The sequence below is a fragment of the Syngnathus floridae genome, chromosome 20 (assembly GCF_059516105.1).
Source record: "Syngnathus floridae isolate MCC-2025c chromosome 20, RoL_Sflo_1.0, whole genome shotgun sequence".
Taxonomy (NCBI): Eukaryota; Metazoa; Chordata; class Actinopteri; order Syngnathiformes; family Syngnathidae; genus Syngnathus; species Syngnathus floridae.
This window is the reverse complement of record NC_142432.1, coordinates 4943926-4961634: the sequence shown is the minus strand read 5'-3', so window position 1 is coordinate 4961634 and position 17709 is coordinate 4943926. Positions and strand designations below refer to the sequence as shown.

The window sequence follows — 17709 nt, the reverse complement described above, 5'->3', positions numbered from 1 at the left end:
TCACGTCGACTTTTTGAGAGACGAGTCCGCCGCGCGTGAAGTTCAAGTGAAGCAGCGCACAAAAAACACACAAGGACTCAAGAAGCGCAAGCTGCTTTTATTTCACTTGGAACATGAGCAACTCCGAGCTGAGCGTGGAGCCTACGTGTGGCATCACGTCCCGTCCGTGCAAGCTGACAAAGCTGACTGGCAAGCAAAAGGGGGGCCATTTTCCACACGGGCTGAGAAGCACTAGCTACATTCAGGGAGTGGGCGGGGCTAGTGAGAGGCCAGCAATCCATCAGAGGAGCTCATACTGCCGCAGGTGCATGCGCTGGATGATGTCCCGGCAGTCGTTGAACACGCGACGGATGTTTTCCGTGTCCACCGCGCAGGTGAAGTGCGGGTAGCAATAATGCTTGCCGTCGCCGCTGGCCGTGCTGATTCTCTGCCACACACACACACAAATGCACGCATTCAAGTGAGATGAGGCCTCCTATTAGGATTCGAATATTTGTTTGCTCACCAGAAACTCATCTCTGATGAAGAATTTGGCTCTGCTCACCCTGACGTCTTCACCTGAATCTGGAACGGCTGCAAACACACACCAAGTGGAAGTGCCGTCCCGTGTGTGTGCGTGCAGGCGGGGGTGTTACCATCAACAGGAAGTGTGTACTTGGAGTACTCTGGGAAATAATCCTCCAGTTTGGATTTGCCAGCCAATATTTTGTCAGCCAGCACATCTTGCTTGTTGAGGAACAAGATGACCGAGATGGTCTTCAAAAACCTGCGGCCAATCACAGAGCGGGCGGGCTACGTCAACGAGAGCCGATGGGTGACCGGACGGGGGCGATGGAGAACCTGTTGGTCCAAATAGATTTGAAGAGGTCCAGAGATTCTTGGAGCCGATTGGTGGAGTTGTCTTCTCGGATCACCATGTTGTAGCTGCTGCTTGCGGCCACGAAGATAATGGCCGTCACGTCTGACCAATCAAACAAAGACACTCGGGTAGCACTCGGGAGCTGCCAGGCTGCACGAACGTCTCTCACCATTGAAACACTGAATCCACTTGCGGCGTTCGTCCCTCTGTCCTCCCACGTCAAACATGCTACGGGACACGCACAAGCATAAAGAAGCACTTGGTTGATTGATGTAGGCAGAAGGGGCGGGGTCAAAGACACTCACTGAAAGTTGACCTTGTCCACTTGAAACCTGGTTTCGAAAATCCCTGACGTCAGAACTCGGCACCGCAACAAATCCTTGAGGAGAAGACCAGACTGAGTCTGCCTAGCAGCTAGGACCAATGCTAGCTTATCGTTGGTGGCTTACTTTGCTTACCTGGTCAGTCGGGGTGTAGTCGGCCCTTCTCACACAGTCCAAACGGTTCAAGAAGCTTTGGTGCATACACACAGGTTGAGGGTGAAGGTCAGCATTTACTCGAGGCTTAGTGTGTGTGTGTGTATGTGTGTGTGTGTGTTTTTACTACTGAGCGCAGTCAATCAGCTGGTACTCGTTGGCACGTTCATAGCACGCCTGGACGCCCTCGTCCTTCCAAAGCTTATGAACGTGCTCAAAAAACTCCTAAGAGAGACCAAGTAGCATCATTATTTGTGTGTGTGTGTGTGTGTGTGTGTATCGTAGCCACACGCTCGCACTTTTTTTGTGTCAAATAACAAGGCCACAGGTGACACCAACACTTACTGAACCGTGTTGTCCTTTGTGATCTTATTCCCAAGATGTCTCATTTCATCAGCTCATTAACATGGCGACAACAAACAAGAAGTCTCCAGATGCCTTCAGCTTGGCACCCTTAACATTGTGCGTGTGTGCCATTGTTACCTCTGTGTATTCAAAGTCAGACAGCGGTGCGATGTTCTTGATGTAGTCGACTCGGAACTGGTTGCCAGGGTCACCCAGAGGCATGGGCGGAGTCAACATGCTCATGGCTGACACGATGGTCTGACACACACACGCATTAAAATGTGTGCCGTCAATCAGTAGCTCATTTGATCACGGGTCAAGTGACCCACCACGATGGCATCCTTGACATTCTTCCTGATGTCTTGAATCTTCTGCTGCTTCTCTCTAGAGAAGAGAAAACAATTTTACTTGTGAGAAACACTGTAGCCAAAAGTTGACTGGAGCTGACTGGACTCTTGTCTGTGGTTGAAGACCACGTGCGGCCATTGTTTGTGCCCTGAAGTTGAGAGGGAGAACCTTGTGGCACAATTGCCCAAAGGAGCTAGCATGGTGCAACTTTAAAGTTGTCAGGAAGGCAATAAAATTCAAGAATGGGACTTACTCAGCATTGAAACCATCAACGTGGAGGATCCTCATCTGCTTGACGATGGTGCTCTTACCGGACTCGCCTGCTCCTGCATATGAGACAGAGAAGATGTGAGGAACGACACAGACAGACAGACAGAAAGAAAGACAGACCGAGGAGTAGGAGTCTGTGCGTGGCTTTATAAGCTTGGCGTTCTTTCTGCAGTTGTCTCTCGATCTTCTTGTTGGCTTCTCGCTTGACTTTCTCATCCAGTCGCTCTTCGTCCGTCTTCCCTCCCAAGCAGCCCATGTCTTAGCCGACGCCGAGCTGTTTTGTCTGCAGGCTCAAGGGCTCCTCCGAGTGCGTCCGTCCATCCGCAGTCGGATCCTTCAGCCGGAAGGTGTCGGTATCTCGTTGCTCTAAAGAGAGAATCTCAGCAGACTCACCTGCGCCGCCTTCGCCTCATGACGCCAGCCCGCCTCGTCTTTGGGGATTCCCTGTTTGCTTCCACCATGACAGGCTTTGCTTGACAACCGTGCCGCCTTCACCCACGTCATCTTTAGCTCTACCTAATTCAATGTGAACAGACTTCAAGAAAAGGAAAACGGTGGCGACAAAAACCTGGAAACCCGTAGCAGCTAACTTTGTGTAAAGTTATGCTTGCTTTAATTACGAGTTTGACTTTTGTTCCGTGTTTGAGATGTTTGTTGTTGACCAAGGAAAACAAAGAAGTGGAGTGACAGTTGGTTCTTAATTGGCAAGATCTTGGGTTGTTTAATGGCGGCCAGTACACGAGGCATGGCAGCGGATGAAACACCAACCCCAGGTCAGATGATTTCATACTGTCCGGAAAAGCAGTTGTATGAAATTGAGCGACGTGAAGAAGAGTCCTGGTCATGCGGGTGATATTGGACAGAAAGTCTTAAATGTTGACAGTCTCAGGAACACACAGCAGATGTGGAGCTGCACTGCAAGCGCTGCTCTGCTGCCCCCTGCTGGCGTCCAGTCTGTATCAGCGAATCCTTTTCACTTTAGCTTTCTATCAGAGAAATCTCCGGACGACGGGAAGGCGACTCTGCCAATGTTTGTTCACCTCATGCATTTCAGGGGCGGGTCTCGGATGAGAGCTTCGAGGTGGCGAGTTCCCAGCCAGGCAAAATTAGTTTCACAGCTTTGTCGAGCGCCATTTCTATAAATGTCTGCCAAATGTTAAGGCTGCTGGGATTTAATTTAGGGGTGCTGGAGCTGAATCGATGCTAACCGCTCTGGTGGCAAATCTTGTCAAAGTGAACCCCGTTTAGCAAGAAAGACGACGTGACCCCTTGATCAGTTTTTGTGGAGCTCCTCAAGTGTTGCGGCGATGTCGCGGAGCTCAGCTGTTGCTAACTTGAGCGGCGGCGGAAAAAGCCCACCACTGCACTTGAGCTGGGCTGCCTTTCATCAGGCCCGCTTGGCCAAACATGGCCGCCACCTGCTCACCTCCTCCACCAAACATCAAAACCACTTAAGAGGCTTTCATCTCGGTATTCCCGTCGCCGCCACGAGGCAAACTTTCTCCCTTTGAGATTGGTAAAATGGGGAGCCATTCCCCGGTGGTGGTCGGTGGACCGGAGTCGGTTGGTTGACCTTTGGCATGGTTTCATTGGTGCCCACCCTCATTTGGGTCTTCCCCAAAATGTTTCATTTGAAGACGGCTCACCAATCAGTAAGCCGTTGAGCACTTCCCCGTCGGAGCCATTCATCATCTCGTTTCCTCGCTGTGTCACTCGTCAGCCAACAGGCGAGAACAGGTGACGTCGGGCATTTTGAAATGAGCAAAACACTTGAAGGAAAGTCACTGTGGGCGGAGCTCTTCCGTCAGGTGACCGTCGCACGATGCGAGTTGCCTATCTCGTATTCCCGACACGGGTCAGCGAACGTGACACGCACGACATCCATCATGTGACACAGCTAGCGCGCACATGCGTGCATTTGCAGGTGAGTTCAGCAGATGACATGTTTGTTCAGCAGCTTCCTGCTGTCACACCATGTGACCTCCTCTCGTCTTCAGATGGGTGAAGATCAGCGTGTGTGTGCGCGCGCGTGTGTCATGCTCAGACCTGTCCCGTCCTGAGCTCTCATCAAAGATAAACTTCAACATAAACCGACTTCATTCTTCTTCAGTCAGCCGCTAACTTCCTGTTCTGTCATAACACACACGCACACACGCCAGCCTAGACCAGGACTGTGTTCCAATACCAATTTAGCCAAAGATCTCAAATTAGGGCTGGCAGCATTGGCGTCAGTCTTGGGTCATCAATGGTGTTGTTCCTGCCTTGACCAGCCGGGGGCAGGTGTCGTGAAATGGCCAGAGGCTTGATCCTTGTCAGCTGAGCGCTCACTCGGATGTTAACCTGGGGAATGTTGGCGGTTCCCACGAGGCCGGGCGGGGCCCGGGTAGGCTGCTTGTACCTGTTGATCTTCCGAGCATCTCCAAGTCGCAGTGAGGCAAGCACGCTGCCTTCCTTGCCTAAATAGCCGTCGGCACCAGAAGCACGAGCTGGACGCTTGCTGGGTCCGGGGAGGCCGCGGACTGCTCCCTCTCGGGCCCCACCTGGCGAGCCCTCTCGCTCTTGCTGTGCGTCCTTAATGTGACCTCGGGTTGTGAACATTACACACAGTGTGTGCGTCTGTGTGTATGTGTGCGTCTTTGATGCGAGTGTGTCTTGTTGATGTTGGCACCCATGTTGAGAGAGGAAGATGAAAAGCGCCATCATGCTGGTACTGGTTCTGGACGTCTACGTGATGAGACGCTGATGAGACACTCCGATACGCACTGATGATACGATTACAACCAAAACTGGTCCAGCCAGTCGGGGGAGGGGGGGCGGGGCGAGGGGTGGGGGGTGCAGGAGTTCTGCTCCATATCGCTTTGTCCATAACTCTGCAGTCCAAACCAAATGACAAATTGTTATTAATGAAGATGATGGAAATGGCACTAAAGCAGCCATGGGCGGAAAACGGAGCAGTTGATGATTTACTTAAGCGAGAAGAAGATTTGCGTGTGAATAGTCCCCGATGAAAATCAGCAGACGAGAAGATGCGAAGATAAGAACATGTTGCTGAAAGGATAGAATTACAGCTCAGACACACTTGCGTGCGCGGGCGTGTGCGTCTTCCAGGTGGACGTCTTGCCGCACGCTGGCTGACTTCGAACTAAAAACACTTTTTCTCCTGCCCGCACCTGGCCGACATCCTGGCCTCCTGCTGACCTTCTCTCCGATCACCTTTACCTCACCTTCAACTCTTTGTGCGTGCGTGTATTCTGAGGAGACCGATGGATCTTAGTGACAGAAGCAAACCCTTCCTGTCCTCACATTTATTACACACACACATTTTCATCCTAATTTTTTACGGTGCACACACTTCTGGGAGAAGCACCTGACTCACATTCTTCTTTTTTGTATTTGAAAGGTCCAAGACAACACAACCAGTGTGTGTTCATGCGTGTCTGTGTTTGCGTGTTTGTGTGCGCGTGTGTGTGTGTGATGATCTCAGCGAGAAAACGATTAATAAATAAGACAAAGGACATACTGCATGAGGCTTGACATGTCTTTTGATGATTGACAGGCTTGCCGCTCACAGGAAATGAAAGGAAGTGGTCGATCAATTCAATCAAGACATTGGAAATCGATCTGGTGAGTCTGAAGAGCAAAAATATTATGGCGACACTTTTGTCCCCAGGATGAAATGTTTTCCTTGACTTTGTTCATGTTGTTCTGTGGGGAGCTCAAAAGCAAATGTGACTTCTTGCCATCGCCACGGGAGGTTAGCGAGATCAGTAGTCGTCGTAGCGGAACGTGTTGCCGTAGCCGTAGCGATAGTCGTAGGCGTCGGACCGCTCCGTTTTGGTCTGCACCACATCAGGCTGAAATGAAAGAGACTTGATGACTCCGCCCGACTCGTCCGTCACCTTGACTTGGGCCGAGTACGCTGACGACGACTCGTCCGGCAGGGACGAGCAGCCGGGGAGCCCGGACTGAACTTTGGGGCATGACTGGTAGGCGCCGCCCTTCGGACACGGCTGATACGACACCTGAGGACCAACAGCTCGGTCAGCCACATGCACATCTTTCAACAGGTCAAACATCTACACGGATCTAACACCCACACGGACATGCTACAAGTCCACCGACTCTTGGAGGACACAATGGTGTTTGATGCATTCTCAACAAGGATCTAAACTTTCGAGGATGTCAAATCACGGGGTCTCCAAGAAAGTTACATTGTCGACTTGACATGGAGCAAACATCTACCTTCACTGTGGTGGGACACAGAGCTGTTTGATGCACTCCGGACTAATAAAGGAATCTACTCCGACTACGGATGTGAAAGCTGTTTGAGTATAGGAGTCAACTGACTTTGGTCGTGGTGGTGATGATGGTCTGCAGCGCTGCTGGAGAAGCCGGGGGGTTTCCTGGGTAGCGGCACGGATAGTCCGAACTGTAATAATGGGGGTTGTCGCCGTAGGGAGTGGAAGTCTTCAGGAGATCCTTCCAGCCCGCTTTTGGCAGCGACGGATCGAAGGATGAGGAGGACGTGGAGATGGGAGCGGACGCCGAGGACGCGGGACCGCTGAGAACCGGAGCCACCCTGCAAAAGTCAACGTTGGCTTTAACCCCTTGTCGGCGCCAAGGTGTGCTTGCTATAAAGACTGACCTCGGATCGCACAGTTCTGAGGTGACTGGATATGACGGTGAGGTCAGGTAGCCTTGGAATTCGTAGCCGCTTCGACCCACGTAGAGTCTGGGACTGGCTGTCTTTTGCAGGCTGGCTGAAGTCTCTCCCAGCGGATTGTGGTGATGGTGGTGGTGGTGGTGGTTGTAGTAGGGATCCGTACTTTGGAAGGCCGGGTAATGCTGAGGGAAGCTCGGCTCAATAAAGGAGATCCGGTCTGCAGACTCCACGCAGGAGAGAAGGGCAGGGCCGAGAGCCTGAAACCACAGCGGCAACACGATAGTAAGCACAAAAACAGGAGCAGGAGCACCAACAACTCTTTGGTGGAGGGGCTCGGTGCTTGTTTTCATCTACCTGGGACTCCACGAGACGTCTTTTTGGTGCAAACGGCGGCGAGCTTACTCGTCTTTTTACCGAACTTCTTCTGGCCTCTGTCTCGGACTTGGACTCTGGTCTGGGGTGGTCGTGAACCCCTTTGGCCTGAAGAAGCACGGCGACGATTAAGAGAAACCAAACGAGGAGACCAACGACAGATCAGTTGAAATTTCGAGATTTGAGTTTTCCGTCAGCGAGGGAATGTGCGGCTCACACTAGAGCAGGATCTGATTTGCTCGTTGGAGAACATGAGTAGCACACACCTGAAAGAAGATGGCTTTTCCGTCCACCCTCCAGAAGTTGGTGACGGGGTACCCACTGTGCCCTCGACATGGGAGAAGCTCCAGAGCGCCGCTGCAACTGGGACAAAGTTTCTCTGGAACGGACAAGAAGACAGCAACGTCACAACAAGGCCGGCGCTGGCACGGCTGGCCGAGCCTTACTTTGCTGCTTCTGCCGCGCCTTATCGCAGATGGCGGGCCGCAGTTGAAGTCGGGAACCGTCGGTCAGCGCGCAACCTCGAGCGCAAACCACCACGCCCAAGCACGACTTCTTCAGGATCTGGCAGTTGTGGTTGTTGGTGTTCCTCATGGCCCAGCCTGACAGGTGTCGTTGCGCGTTCTTGTCCTCGGCTGAAAAGGCCATTAGCTTAATAGCGCCTTAGCTCAACCAGATCACATTTGCTGCGTTCTCACCGCTGTAGATGTAACGCACGTAGCCGTCCGTCCACTCTTGGAAGGCGTCAAACTGCTTTGTGTCCTACAAACAGTCGTTAGCGTTAACAACCTCGGCGGCTACAACTTTCTTCGATATAGCGACAAATGGACACGTGGAACAATAACACAAGGACAGTGCAAGCCGTCAATTGAAAGACTCACTCAGAGGAGACCAGAAAAAGAGCAGATGTTTCATTTTCTATTGAAAGATATCGATCAGTCATGTGTGCTGTGTGTGTGCGTGTGCGCGCACATTCACGCTTGTTGTTTCAACAGTAAAAACTGGTTCTTGTATTTTCGTTCCCAGTGAAACCAAAACACACACACATTCACACACACCCATCCTAAACTCTTTTAGTGTGTCTTATGCATTTTACTGAAAAGGCCATGATTGATTGTCATTCAAAATTGTATTCTCAATTCTGCAATATTTATTATATTGCCCATAACAATACTCCTAATAATAATGTGAGCAAAAGTTTTTGTTGAGCAGACGATTTGACTTTTCCAACATGTCACCGTATAGCAAAGATCAATAATTTTGATTCTTTCTGATCAAAGTGATATATTGGTGCTCAACAAATATATATTTTTTTAAATCAGCGGTGCAAGAAAACCTTCCGAGATTAATTTTAGGCGCCGGGTTGAGTTCCGGCCTTTTTTTTTTTTTTCCTTTGCATCATCCGGTTTTCGTAATACAAAAATATCAACATGAATAATAATCATATGATTTGGTAATATTGATGAATGAAGGGTTTAATTTCTGAAACGCCATAACTCTGATTTACAACCCCTGGTCAGACCTGTATTGCGCAAGCTTTAGTTGAAAAGGAAAATATTCGAAACAGCTGATCTCAGATTTGAAATCGGCGTCAAAAATACATTCATAAAGGTCATGTCTGATTCTGTGGTTTGCAATTTTTTTTTGGGAGAGGGTTCTGTATTATTTGGATGCAAGAAAGGCACATGTCTCGTATCCCATCTTTACTTGCTCAATCAATCCTGAGAAAATGATAAAAAGCGAAGAAAGGATGCAAAATGAGCAACCTGCGGGAGTTTGGGGTCGTTGATGTCCCAAGTGGCCTTCATGCCGAAGGAGCACACGCAGTCAGCCTCCTCGCGATCCTCCACTCCAGACATCCTCAAACTGATCCCGGTCCCGCACTTGAGCTCGAAAATGGTCCTGGTCCTCCTGTTGCTTTCAGGTACTTGAGGGGCGGCTTTGGCGTACGCAACAAGTCCAGACTGCAGAAGTCCTCAAAAGATGGTCAAAGATTGGCGCCGTTGCAACTCGCCTGACGATTCAGTCGCAGCCAAAAAGAAGGTGAGACGCTCAACACGCTCCTGGGGGAGGGACCTCCATGTGTGTGTGTGTGTGTGTGTGTGAAAGAGAGAGAGAGAGAAAAAGAGAGAGAGAGAAAGAGCAAGTACATGTAGGGATGTTGTGGAAACAAGCATGTTTCTCCCAAAACAAACAAGTCATTAGTCATCAATTACAGAAAGTGTGTGTGTGTGTTTGTGCTTGTGCCAATCTGAAAACATGGCGTTACAATGTTGCGTTCTCTTCACAAAACCTCTTGAAACATGCCAATCGCACAGCTGAGAACTAAGACCACTACCCAGACAATTCCCATTAATGTTCTCTTATAGACATAGTTATTAATCTGCACTCTAAAACTCAAAGTTGTGAAACGTATAATAAGCGTAGTGGCGTAGTCTAAAGTTAGACCAAAATTACCTGTCTATAATGGATCTATATTTCAGCCTGAGTCCAAAATAATAAAATTGACTCGTACAGAAGCTGAGATCAACTGGAGTCAAATTCCTTGGTTGGCATGCACAAAATTGGCCAACAAAGCTGATTCTGATTCTAATATAGACGTCTATTTTAGGTCTACGTATAGACCTTATATAGACATTGTACATTATTTATACAACTTACAGCTGGTTGAGGGTTTAAAATTTCGAAATATGATCATATTTGATGGTTTAAATTTTGTCGTCTAAATTATATATATTATATAGACGTCTAAATTAGGTCTCCACATAGACGAGAGGTCTAATAGACGTCTATGGCTCACAGGGTAACCAAGTTGTCATTGATCAATGTACAGTGTCGTTTTGATTTGGACTCAAGACCTCATTTCATGTTTCTTTAGACCAAATTTTGGGCCATTGAATTAAAAATATGAAATGTTGATCAAGAATATAACTCAGAGTCTATAAAATAGCCGTTTACACGACTGGCGATCGGGTTCAGCAGCCAAAATCGAAATCATCATGGGAGCCATGCTGTGAGCAACTGGCGGCTGATCTGTCTTTACTTTTCCAACTCGATGACGCCTCCCCACTAGGAGGCAGCAACGTCCTTAATCTTCCGTTCGGGCTGAAAAATGAAGAAGAAGCAGCGGTGCGAGCAGAGTTTGTCTGGCCCCATTTGACGCCCGATTCTTCGTAAATCCCGATTTTTTTTGAGACACCAAGAAGGATGCTTATAGGTGAGTGCTCAAAGCTTTGTTCTTGAAGGGTTGTTTTGTCCTGCAATGTTTGTTCGTTTAATTATCCATTTGCAGCAAAACGATGGCAAGTTCACGGCGGGTTTTGTTGTGTGTTTTTTTTTTTTTTTTTTTACACTGGCGTTAGTTGTGCAATTCCGCTCTTCTGTGACGTAGATCCTAATCGGTCGTATCATCGAGCTTGCAAAACTGTCTCACGTTTTATGGTACAACCATGGGCGGCGGCGGGTATTAAGTTTCATAGAATGCTGCTGAGATGTTTACTGTTGTCTTTTTTTTTCTCCCCATACAGCTGTTGCAGCATCTCCACAAATGATCTAATGACCAAGTTCAATGTAGAAAGAGCGCCTTGGAGAAAACTGCCTTCTACTCTCTCCTGTCATTCCTGGTGAATTAAAAGAACAAAAATATCCTCTACTTTGTCTGGAGTCTACTTGGTGATCTCTGTAAAACTGATCGAAAAACAATGTCAAACAATGATATTATTGCCAATGTCTGATATATTTTCAGTTTTTGTAAAGTGTTTTGTGACGGTGAAAGCCGTTGTGAACCCGCGATACAAGAAACAATGTATTGTTTGTCACAATGAGCAATCGCACTTTATTATATTTCATATTTAATAGAAGTCTATAAGACAAAGAATGTAGTGGGGTTTGAATTAGGCATGAATGTAAAATTATTATTATTATTTATTATTAAAAGTTCAGCAAACGTCTACATTTAGATTTCTTTAAATAAACATCTATTTTCTTGATGCACCCTCCGGCATAAAATGAGTCATCTGGCCCGCAGTAGGAAATAAAACATAAGAGGGAGAAATTGAGCAGACTTGAAGAACACGCGTGATGGGCTCCAAGCTTCTTCCTCACCGAAGTTGAAGACCGAAAAGGTAAGTGAGTGTCCAGCATTGGAAAGAGTTGAAGGGACGCGCTTCTTCCATCCGCTGTGTGGTGCGCATGCGCAATCGCCCCTGAAAGGATCTATCAAATGCTTCGAAAAAAATCTGACTTGCAATGTGCGTTCTTTTTTAGTAAACTTTTTGCAGTTGGTTTTGAAAAGTTTTTTAACCGTGTCATTTGTGGATTGCATTTTTATAGGTCTCCCTGCTGCAACACACCTCATTCAAATGATCAGGATTATTACCCAGCTTCTGTAGACCTTGCTGATTCTCAGACCATTTGAATCAGATGTGTTGCAACAGGGTGGCACAGAAAACATGCAGGACACCGGCCCTCCAGGACCGGATTTGCCCACCCCTGCTCTATAAAGACTCGGTCTGTCTTGCCTTCTGCCTCACGAGTCCAACGAGCTGCAGCTGCGTGCGTCGCCGATTCCACAGCATGGTATGTACCAGTTCTTTCCTAATTCAATCGTTCTAATCACGTTTATTAAATTTATTAGGGGGCCTTGAATCTTGTCACTTGCGTGCGAACGCGTTTTATGTTCGGTCAAAGTGGTTTTGATTAAGCCTGTGATGGAATGGAACTGCTTTGCTTTCAAATGACTCGCGTTCATTCTGGTCATCGTTAGAGATTCAAACAGCTCCCGCTTGCTCGTGAGTTTCTCTCTCATTTCATTGTGTGTATGAGAGTGCGTGCTGCAGCGCGCAAAACTCAAAGTACAGTAACAGTAGAAGGTAAAATGAGCGCCCTCTTGTGGTGCGTGTGAACAAGACATGTGTGTTCGGAGCCGGTGTTTTAAATGAGGGCAGTGGCGTCATTCAAATCAACTCCGATCCTCGAGAGTCGCTATCCAGCCTGTTTCAGAGATTTCCTCTTATTAATCAATCAAATCAAAAAGAAATTGATTTGATCAAACTTCTGCAGTGCTTGCCAATGAGCGGATCGTTAGAATCGGGTGTTTTGAATGAGTGGAAATTTTGAAAAGAAGCTGTTGAAGCCCACTGAACCTGCCCATCGCCCTCTTGAAACATCTGTCAGCTGGAGATGGAGGCCTGTCTGTCCCGCCGAGACTCTCCTCGATTGGCTCGTGTGCTCCGTGACGAAGGCGTGAGCCCGAGCACACTCACCCAATTAAACCTGCTCGTTTGCAAGGTACCCGCCACGCCCTCCAACACGTTGCCACATTGTCAGAATAACAAATCATCCCTTCCTGTGACGATCAGAGGCTAAGCTCAGCTGACTTTGGCCCAGTGGGTGTAGTCTTGAAGTCTTTGGAGATCCTGGTGGACAACAGGGATCTCCACGAAACCCTGGTCGGTCTCGGGATCACACACCAAGTATGTCACAAATTTGATATCTTCCAAGTCCATGCAAATTTGCCGTCATCATCAGCACGGTTTGGGTTTAGGTGCTGTCTTGGTTCCAAACATTGCGAAAACTCTTGGCCACGTCTGGATCCCCGAAAAGCTCGGCTCAAACACTGCTGGTTGAGCGCTTCTACGACTTCCTGCTGGTGAGGTGCACGATGGGAAGGCGAGGGGTTGTTTCCATGACAACGCTTTTGTGCTTCTGTCTTCTAGCTGCTGAGCCGCTCGTGTCTTCCAGGTCGGTCACGCCGCAGGTCTTGTGAGCTCAAGTGGCAGGACCTCTGATTTCTGTCTGTTGCTCCTTCAGGCTTGGAACGGTCTTTGACCCTTATGGAACTTCTGCACACGCTGCTGGAATCGCAACTTCTCTTCAATGTCAGACTGGAGGTCAGCGCGCATTATGATTCTCCTCTCATTGGTGGCGCTGTAGTTTGCTGCTGTTTTTACGGTCAGGCGGCGAGAACGTTCAACAGCATCCTGGATTCTTTGGGCCGGGATGAGAGGAAGCACGTCCAGTCGGAGCGAATGCTGCTGCAGATGATGTGACTATTGTGGAGCTAAGCACAAGGACAATTGCACATATGCTCGGAATCATTGGGCTGACGCCGGGCGTGTCCGTAGGCCGACGGTGGCGGCGACCATTCGGACAATCGGAGGTGAGTGGACAGTGCCAATCCGGAGAGGCCGCGAACGAACGGCTTTGAGGGGAATCCGAGTCAAGCTCAAGCCAGCGGCGATCCAAAAGGAGCCTGACGTTCCCTCAGATTGGATCGGGAGCTCAATAGTTGAGGGGCAGCGAACTTGTGTTGCAGACTACGAGTTGCAGGTGAGCCTATCGGAGGCTTTGTGCCGTATGACTCCCAGGGAGGAGCGAGCCCAGCGGGCCAATGAGTGGTTCTCCTGCTCGGACATCGCCGGCGCGTTCTCTCGCATCACCTCTGCGGACTTTGAGACGGTCGGTGTTGAAGCACGTTCTCCTGTGCGCCCGTCTGTCTGACCCGTTTGTCTCATCTTCAACCTGTGCAACTCCAAGGATTGTCGGCGGTTCCTCAACTTCGTTAATCGCGGCCAAGGCAATTATAGAAGGTAGAACATTTGCCGTCCGGCACATTTGCCGCCCGCTCGCTCGACTGTCGTTTTGTATGTTAGGGTTTGGACCTTCCCGTGTATGGGAGCCTTCCTGGAGAGCACAGAGGTCAAGCGCAGACGTGTGTCGGGGGGGGGGGGGGGCACATTTGAGATGCCTGTGTTCACTCCGCCGCCTCCTCTTCCTCAGCTCTTTGGGCCCAAAGATAACAAGTTGGATGAATTCTGGGTAGACTTCAACTTTGGATCACAGTGCGTCAGCTTTTTCGTAGACCTTCCTCAGGTAGTTGTGACGCCCCTTTGCGCCTCATTTGTGTCGTGCGAGTGCCTTGTTTGTTTCAGAGCTTCCTGTGGGGTTCTTTGCATTTACTCAAGGAAGAGGTGAACCGCTACCAGCTGGAGCTCCAGCAAGATGGTGTGTTTGGAGGTGTCACAGATGCAGGTGCTGTTCAGGAAAGGTTAACTCAGGCTGAACGGTTCCAAGTGTTTTTGTTCCCAGACGGAGGTGAGGCTCAGGCGATCCTCACTGTCCTTCTGAAGTCTCCGATCACACACCTGGACAGCAAAGGCCGCAGAGTCCAGCTGCGCTTCAAGTCCGAGCTGCTCGGAGAGCTGGAGGCAGCCGCCGCGAGGGTCTTTCCCAGAGAGGTGGGGCGTCCCACCAACGCCCGGTGGACTCATTTTCAGGAGGAGCTGACTGACTCATGGCTTTGTGCAAGCAGGAAGGTCACAAAGACGCGAGCGAGCAAACCTGGGCCTCCCCCTTGCCTACAAGACCGCCGGGCCGGAGATACAAGAAGAAAACATGTAGCTGGACTTTGAAAGGTCAGTTCTTTCAAAGTCCGACCTTCTCTCATCTGCCATGGCCCCGCTGACGAACATCCGTCTGTCGTCGGCGTGCGTGCAGTTCTTCCACTGTCGTCCCCGAGCAGCGATGACCAAGACTCAGTTACCACGGTAACCTTTTGGCGACATCTTAATTCCAAGTATTGCTGGTGGTCTTTTTGGGCTGTGAATGAATCATGGTTGTTCAAATCAGAAATGTTATTGACACTTTTTTTCTTGACACTGTATCAGACTCCAAGCAGTAAATGGGCGTCTGACCTCTTTGACCAAGATGCGTGCTCCACGCCGTTGAAGGTCTCTGGTGAGGGCGCTCCGGAGAACCCGCTTCAAGGCAAGAACGCAGGTCATGGTTGGATATTCTCATGAAAAGAATCTGAAACCTTCAATGGCAGTGCCAGGTGGTCATGTCAGTGCGGAGCCTCTGATCTTCAGGGAAGAGAGCTTGGACTTTGGAGAAGACATCTGTTTGCAGGAAACGTCCTGTTTGAAGAGGAAGCAAACGGCTCAAGATTCAGGTGTCACTTCATTCTAATTGGATTCAAATTTGGTGGTCTCAATTAAGATCAAAACGGGGAAGCCAGGCCAGGGACAAATGTTGTCCTTGCGGTGGTCTTGCGAGACATAGAATTTTGCACGTGCAGTGTCAACGCTCTGGTCAGTTTGGCGATATGAAGGAGGCTCGGCATATTATCAACACCGCTTCTCGTTTGCTCGGGCGAGGCTTCCTGACTGACGAGGAAACTTCGAGGAAGTCAGGAGGTGCTGGGCCCAGTGGGTCTCAAGGGGCGTCGCCCGAGGAGCTGCCCCAGAAGGAGATGGAGCCGCGTGAAACTGAAGCGCCCCCCCAGGATGGGGAGGAGCCGTCGCTGGACATGACTTCCGGCATCAAAGAAGCTTTTGACATCATCAAAAGAAACCTCCAACAGCATCACGATGTCTGTCATTTGATCACTTTTAGATCAGTCCATTCTTTGGATCACTTTCGGACAAGCTGTACATTTCTTGCAGGACTGTTGGCAGAAGGTCCAAGACCAAAGTCTCCAATCGCTCAAAGAGCAAGAGCGACACGTCACCTCGCTCTTTGAAGACATCCGGCAACACAGGTAGCCCCACGATACCATTCCGTCCGACCGTGCCGCTCCTCATTCATTGTGTGTTTGTGTGTGTGTGTGTGTAGGGCAATTCTGCTTCACCATTTTGAGAAGTCTGTGGCAGAGCATCTCAAGTGTTTGGAGGAAACATCCAGAACATACCTCAACATGTACTCACAGTTACAGGTCATGATGTCAGAACGACACAAGCACAAAACTGAAATGGATTCAAGTGGCATCGTGCGTGCAAAAAAAAAAGATAGCTTGTGTGATCTCGCTATCCACATCGGATGGAGATGAGCCACAATATGTCGGGATTCAGAGCAGATATTGATCTGACTCCGAATGGGTTCAGACTCGGTTGAGATCGGAACTGGAGCAGATCTGTTCCACGTGTGATTCAGACTGGATCCGGATACCATTTGGACCACAGCCGCACCAAAATGACATTTCTTTTTCTTTTTGTTTCTTCCAGTCGGAGAGGCGTCGACTGTCCGACTTTTGCGAGCAACACAAGCTGAGGTGTGACCTTTGACCCATACAGTTGGATTGGCAGTGGGCCTAAAGGTTTGCCGGCGCGTGTCTGTGTGTCATCTCAGGTTGAGGTCCTTGGATGAAGCAGGAGCCGAGCCCGAGTCTGGCCATTGAGATGCAATCGACCCCTTTTGGATCGTTTTTCTTTTTGGATTTGACCCTTTTGTTCAGTATGTAAATAAAAGCATATCAGCAGTTGCAGGAGTTCCCTCGCGTGCGTGCACACGCACGTCGACGGCCCGGCCAACCGTACGTTTCTTTTCAACATCCTCAAGAGGTTGTCTGGACACAATTGGATTTCAGCCCCTCATGGCTTTCAGCCAGCCACTAAAAACCGGAACATGATTCAGTCCGAGGGCCGGCGCTCAGGGCAAATGTGCTCGGCTGCTGGGAAAGCACCGCAATTTTTAAGCTTGTTGTATTTAGATAGCATCTTTGGAAACAAAGTGAGAAGTTGCTTGGCAAGAAACACTGCAACAACATTTAAACAAAATGCAGCTTTGTGTACAAATGTAGGAAAGCACCTAAGAAAGAAAGAAAAATCTCGTCGTAAAGTAAAATAATAAATAGAATAATAATGAATAATAATTCAAATGCAATACACAGGTTTCTTTCTACATTTTGTTTCTCATTAGAGAAGAGTTGGAGAATTCCTCCGACAGAACATGATTAGAAAAAAGGTGGTATGTGCAGCTCCGATTGGTTGTCCTCCACGTTTCCTTGCTAATTTGAATAAATCACAATTTACGTTTTATTGTACTTTTACTTTCACATGTACAGTAAATAGGAAAACGCATTTAAATTAAATTAAATTATTGAATGTTTTTAGGCAAGAGGTTTTGCTGCACTTTGAACATAATTTAAGCAGTTTGATCATCTACAAGATCATTGAATTTAAATATCTGAGATTTAAGAAAACATGTTGAGTTCAAGGTAATCAGGATTATTTGTAATTCTAATAGTCTTCTGTGAGCGAGTGATTTGTGCTACTGAGATTTTATAGTTGTCTCTGCGCAATAGTTCAAATATGGTAATACCAGAGAACAATATAATATATATTAATATTCAGCAAAATTCATCATTCCGTACCAGTGATTTATTCAGCTAATTTTTGACCAATGTCCACAAAGTAGTCATTAAACTTAGTGATTTCATTCATATTATCAAGTGTTTCGTCATTCTCAGTAAAATATCTCATCATGCATGCAGGAAAAGAAAAAAAAAAAAAAGGCAGGACGGCGGCGCTGGAGGACCGACCGACTTTGGACACCCTTGGCTGGTGTACGCGGCGTGGCGTCCAGCAGGGGTCGCCTTC

The 17709-nt window shown here is 48.6% G+C and overlaps 4 protein-coding genes across 12 annotated transcripts in view; 2 read left to right on the top strand and 2 right to left on the bottom strand.

Moving 5' to 3' along the window:
- Positions 1–10985, top strand: part of zbtb14 (zinc finger and BTB domain containing 14) — a 37073-nt gene extending 26088 nt beyond the window's left edge. The window contains exons 19-22 of the mRNA XM_088363196.1: positions 5855–5922; positions 9258–9376; positions 10407–10550; positions 10861–10985. The gene's annotated coding sequence lies outside the window, so the exon portion shown is untranslated. The remainder of the gene's footprint in view (positions 1–5854; positions 5923–9257; positions 9377–10406; positions 10551–10860) is intronic.
- gnal (guanine nucleotide binding protein (G protein), alpha activating activity polypeptide, olfactory type) lies at positions 116–5671 on the bottom strand. 2 transcript variants are annotated; one of them, XM_088363197.1, is made up of 12 exons: positions 2419–5671; positions 2282–2354; positions 2010–2064; positions 1819–1938; positions 1463–1560; positions 1309–1372; positions 1165–1238; positions 1029–1087; positions 841–961; positions 636–766; positions 506–573; positions 116–427 (listed from the first exon to the last, which is right to left on the bottom strand). In XM_088363197.1, exons 1-12 carry the CDS (start codon positions 2552–2554, stop codon positions 281–283), a joined length of 1146 nt encoding a protein of 381 aa, XP_088219323.1. In that variant the 5' UTR covers positions 2555–5671; the 3' UTR covers positions 116–280. The 2 variants fall into 2 exon arrangements, with proteins under 2 accessions (XP_088219323.1, XP_088219324.1); XM_088363198.1 differs by having other exon boundaries at positions 119–427; positions 1318–1372; positions 2419–5273.
- On the bottom strand, positions 5823–9742 carry gcm2 (GCM transcription factor 2). Of its 2 annotated transcripts, none has more exons than XM_088363195.1 (8): positions 9100–9742; positions 8032–8095; positions 7780–7968; positions 7600–7712; positions 7364–7441; positions 6944–7218; positions 6646–6877; positions 5823–6320 (listed from the first exon to the last, which is right to left on the bottom strand). In XM_088363195.1, exons 1-8 carry the CDS (start codon positions 9190–9192, stop codon positions 6063–6065), a joined length of 1302 nt encoding a protein of 433 aa, XP_088219321.1. In that variant the 5' UTR covers positions 9193–9742; the 3' UTR covers positions 5823–6062. The 2 variants fall into 2 exon arrangements, with proteins under 2 accessions (XP_088219321.1, XP_088219319.1); XM_088363193.1 differs by having other exon boundaries at positions 7316–7441; positions 9100–9722.
- A 694-nt stretch (positions 10986–11679) lies between the features above and the next one.
- On the top strand, positions 11680–16589 carry sycp2l (synaptonemal complex protein 2-like). Of its 7 annotated transcripts, none has more exons than XM_088363170.1 (23): positions 11680–11911; positions 12509–12622; positions 12694–12807; positions 12879–12983; positions 13051–13075; positions 13145–13224; positions 13291–13379; positions 13459–13493; positions 13650–13792; positions 13871–13923; positions 13987–14032; positions 14114–14206; positions 14299–14338; positions 14408–14571; positions 14646–14748; positions 14831–14880; positions 15001–15100; positions 15162–15284; positions 15490–15704; positions 15778–15872; positions 15947–16046; positions 16336–16382; positions 16460–16589. In XM_088363170.1, exons 1-23 carry the CDS (start codon positions 11756–11758, stop codon positions 16506–16508), a joined length of 2139 nt encoding a protein of 712 aa, XP_088219296.1. In that variant the 5' UTR covers positions 11680–11755; the 3' UTR covers positions 16509–16589. The 7 variants fall into 7 exon arrangements, with proteins under 7 accessions (XP_088219296.1, XP_088219295.1, XP_088219291.1 ...); XM_088363169.1 differs by having other exon boundaries at positions 14299–14365; positions 14423–14571; XM_088363165.1 differs by having other exon boundaries at positions 14266–14365; positions 14423–14571.
- The last annotated feature ends 1120 nt before the right edge of the window (positions 16590–17709 follow it).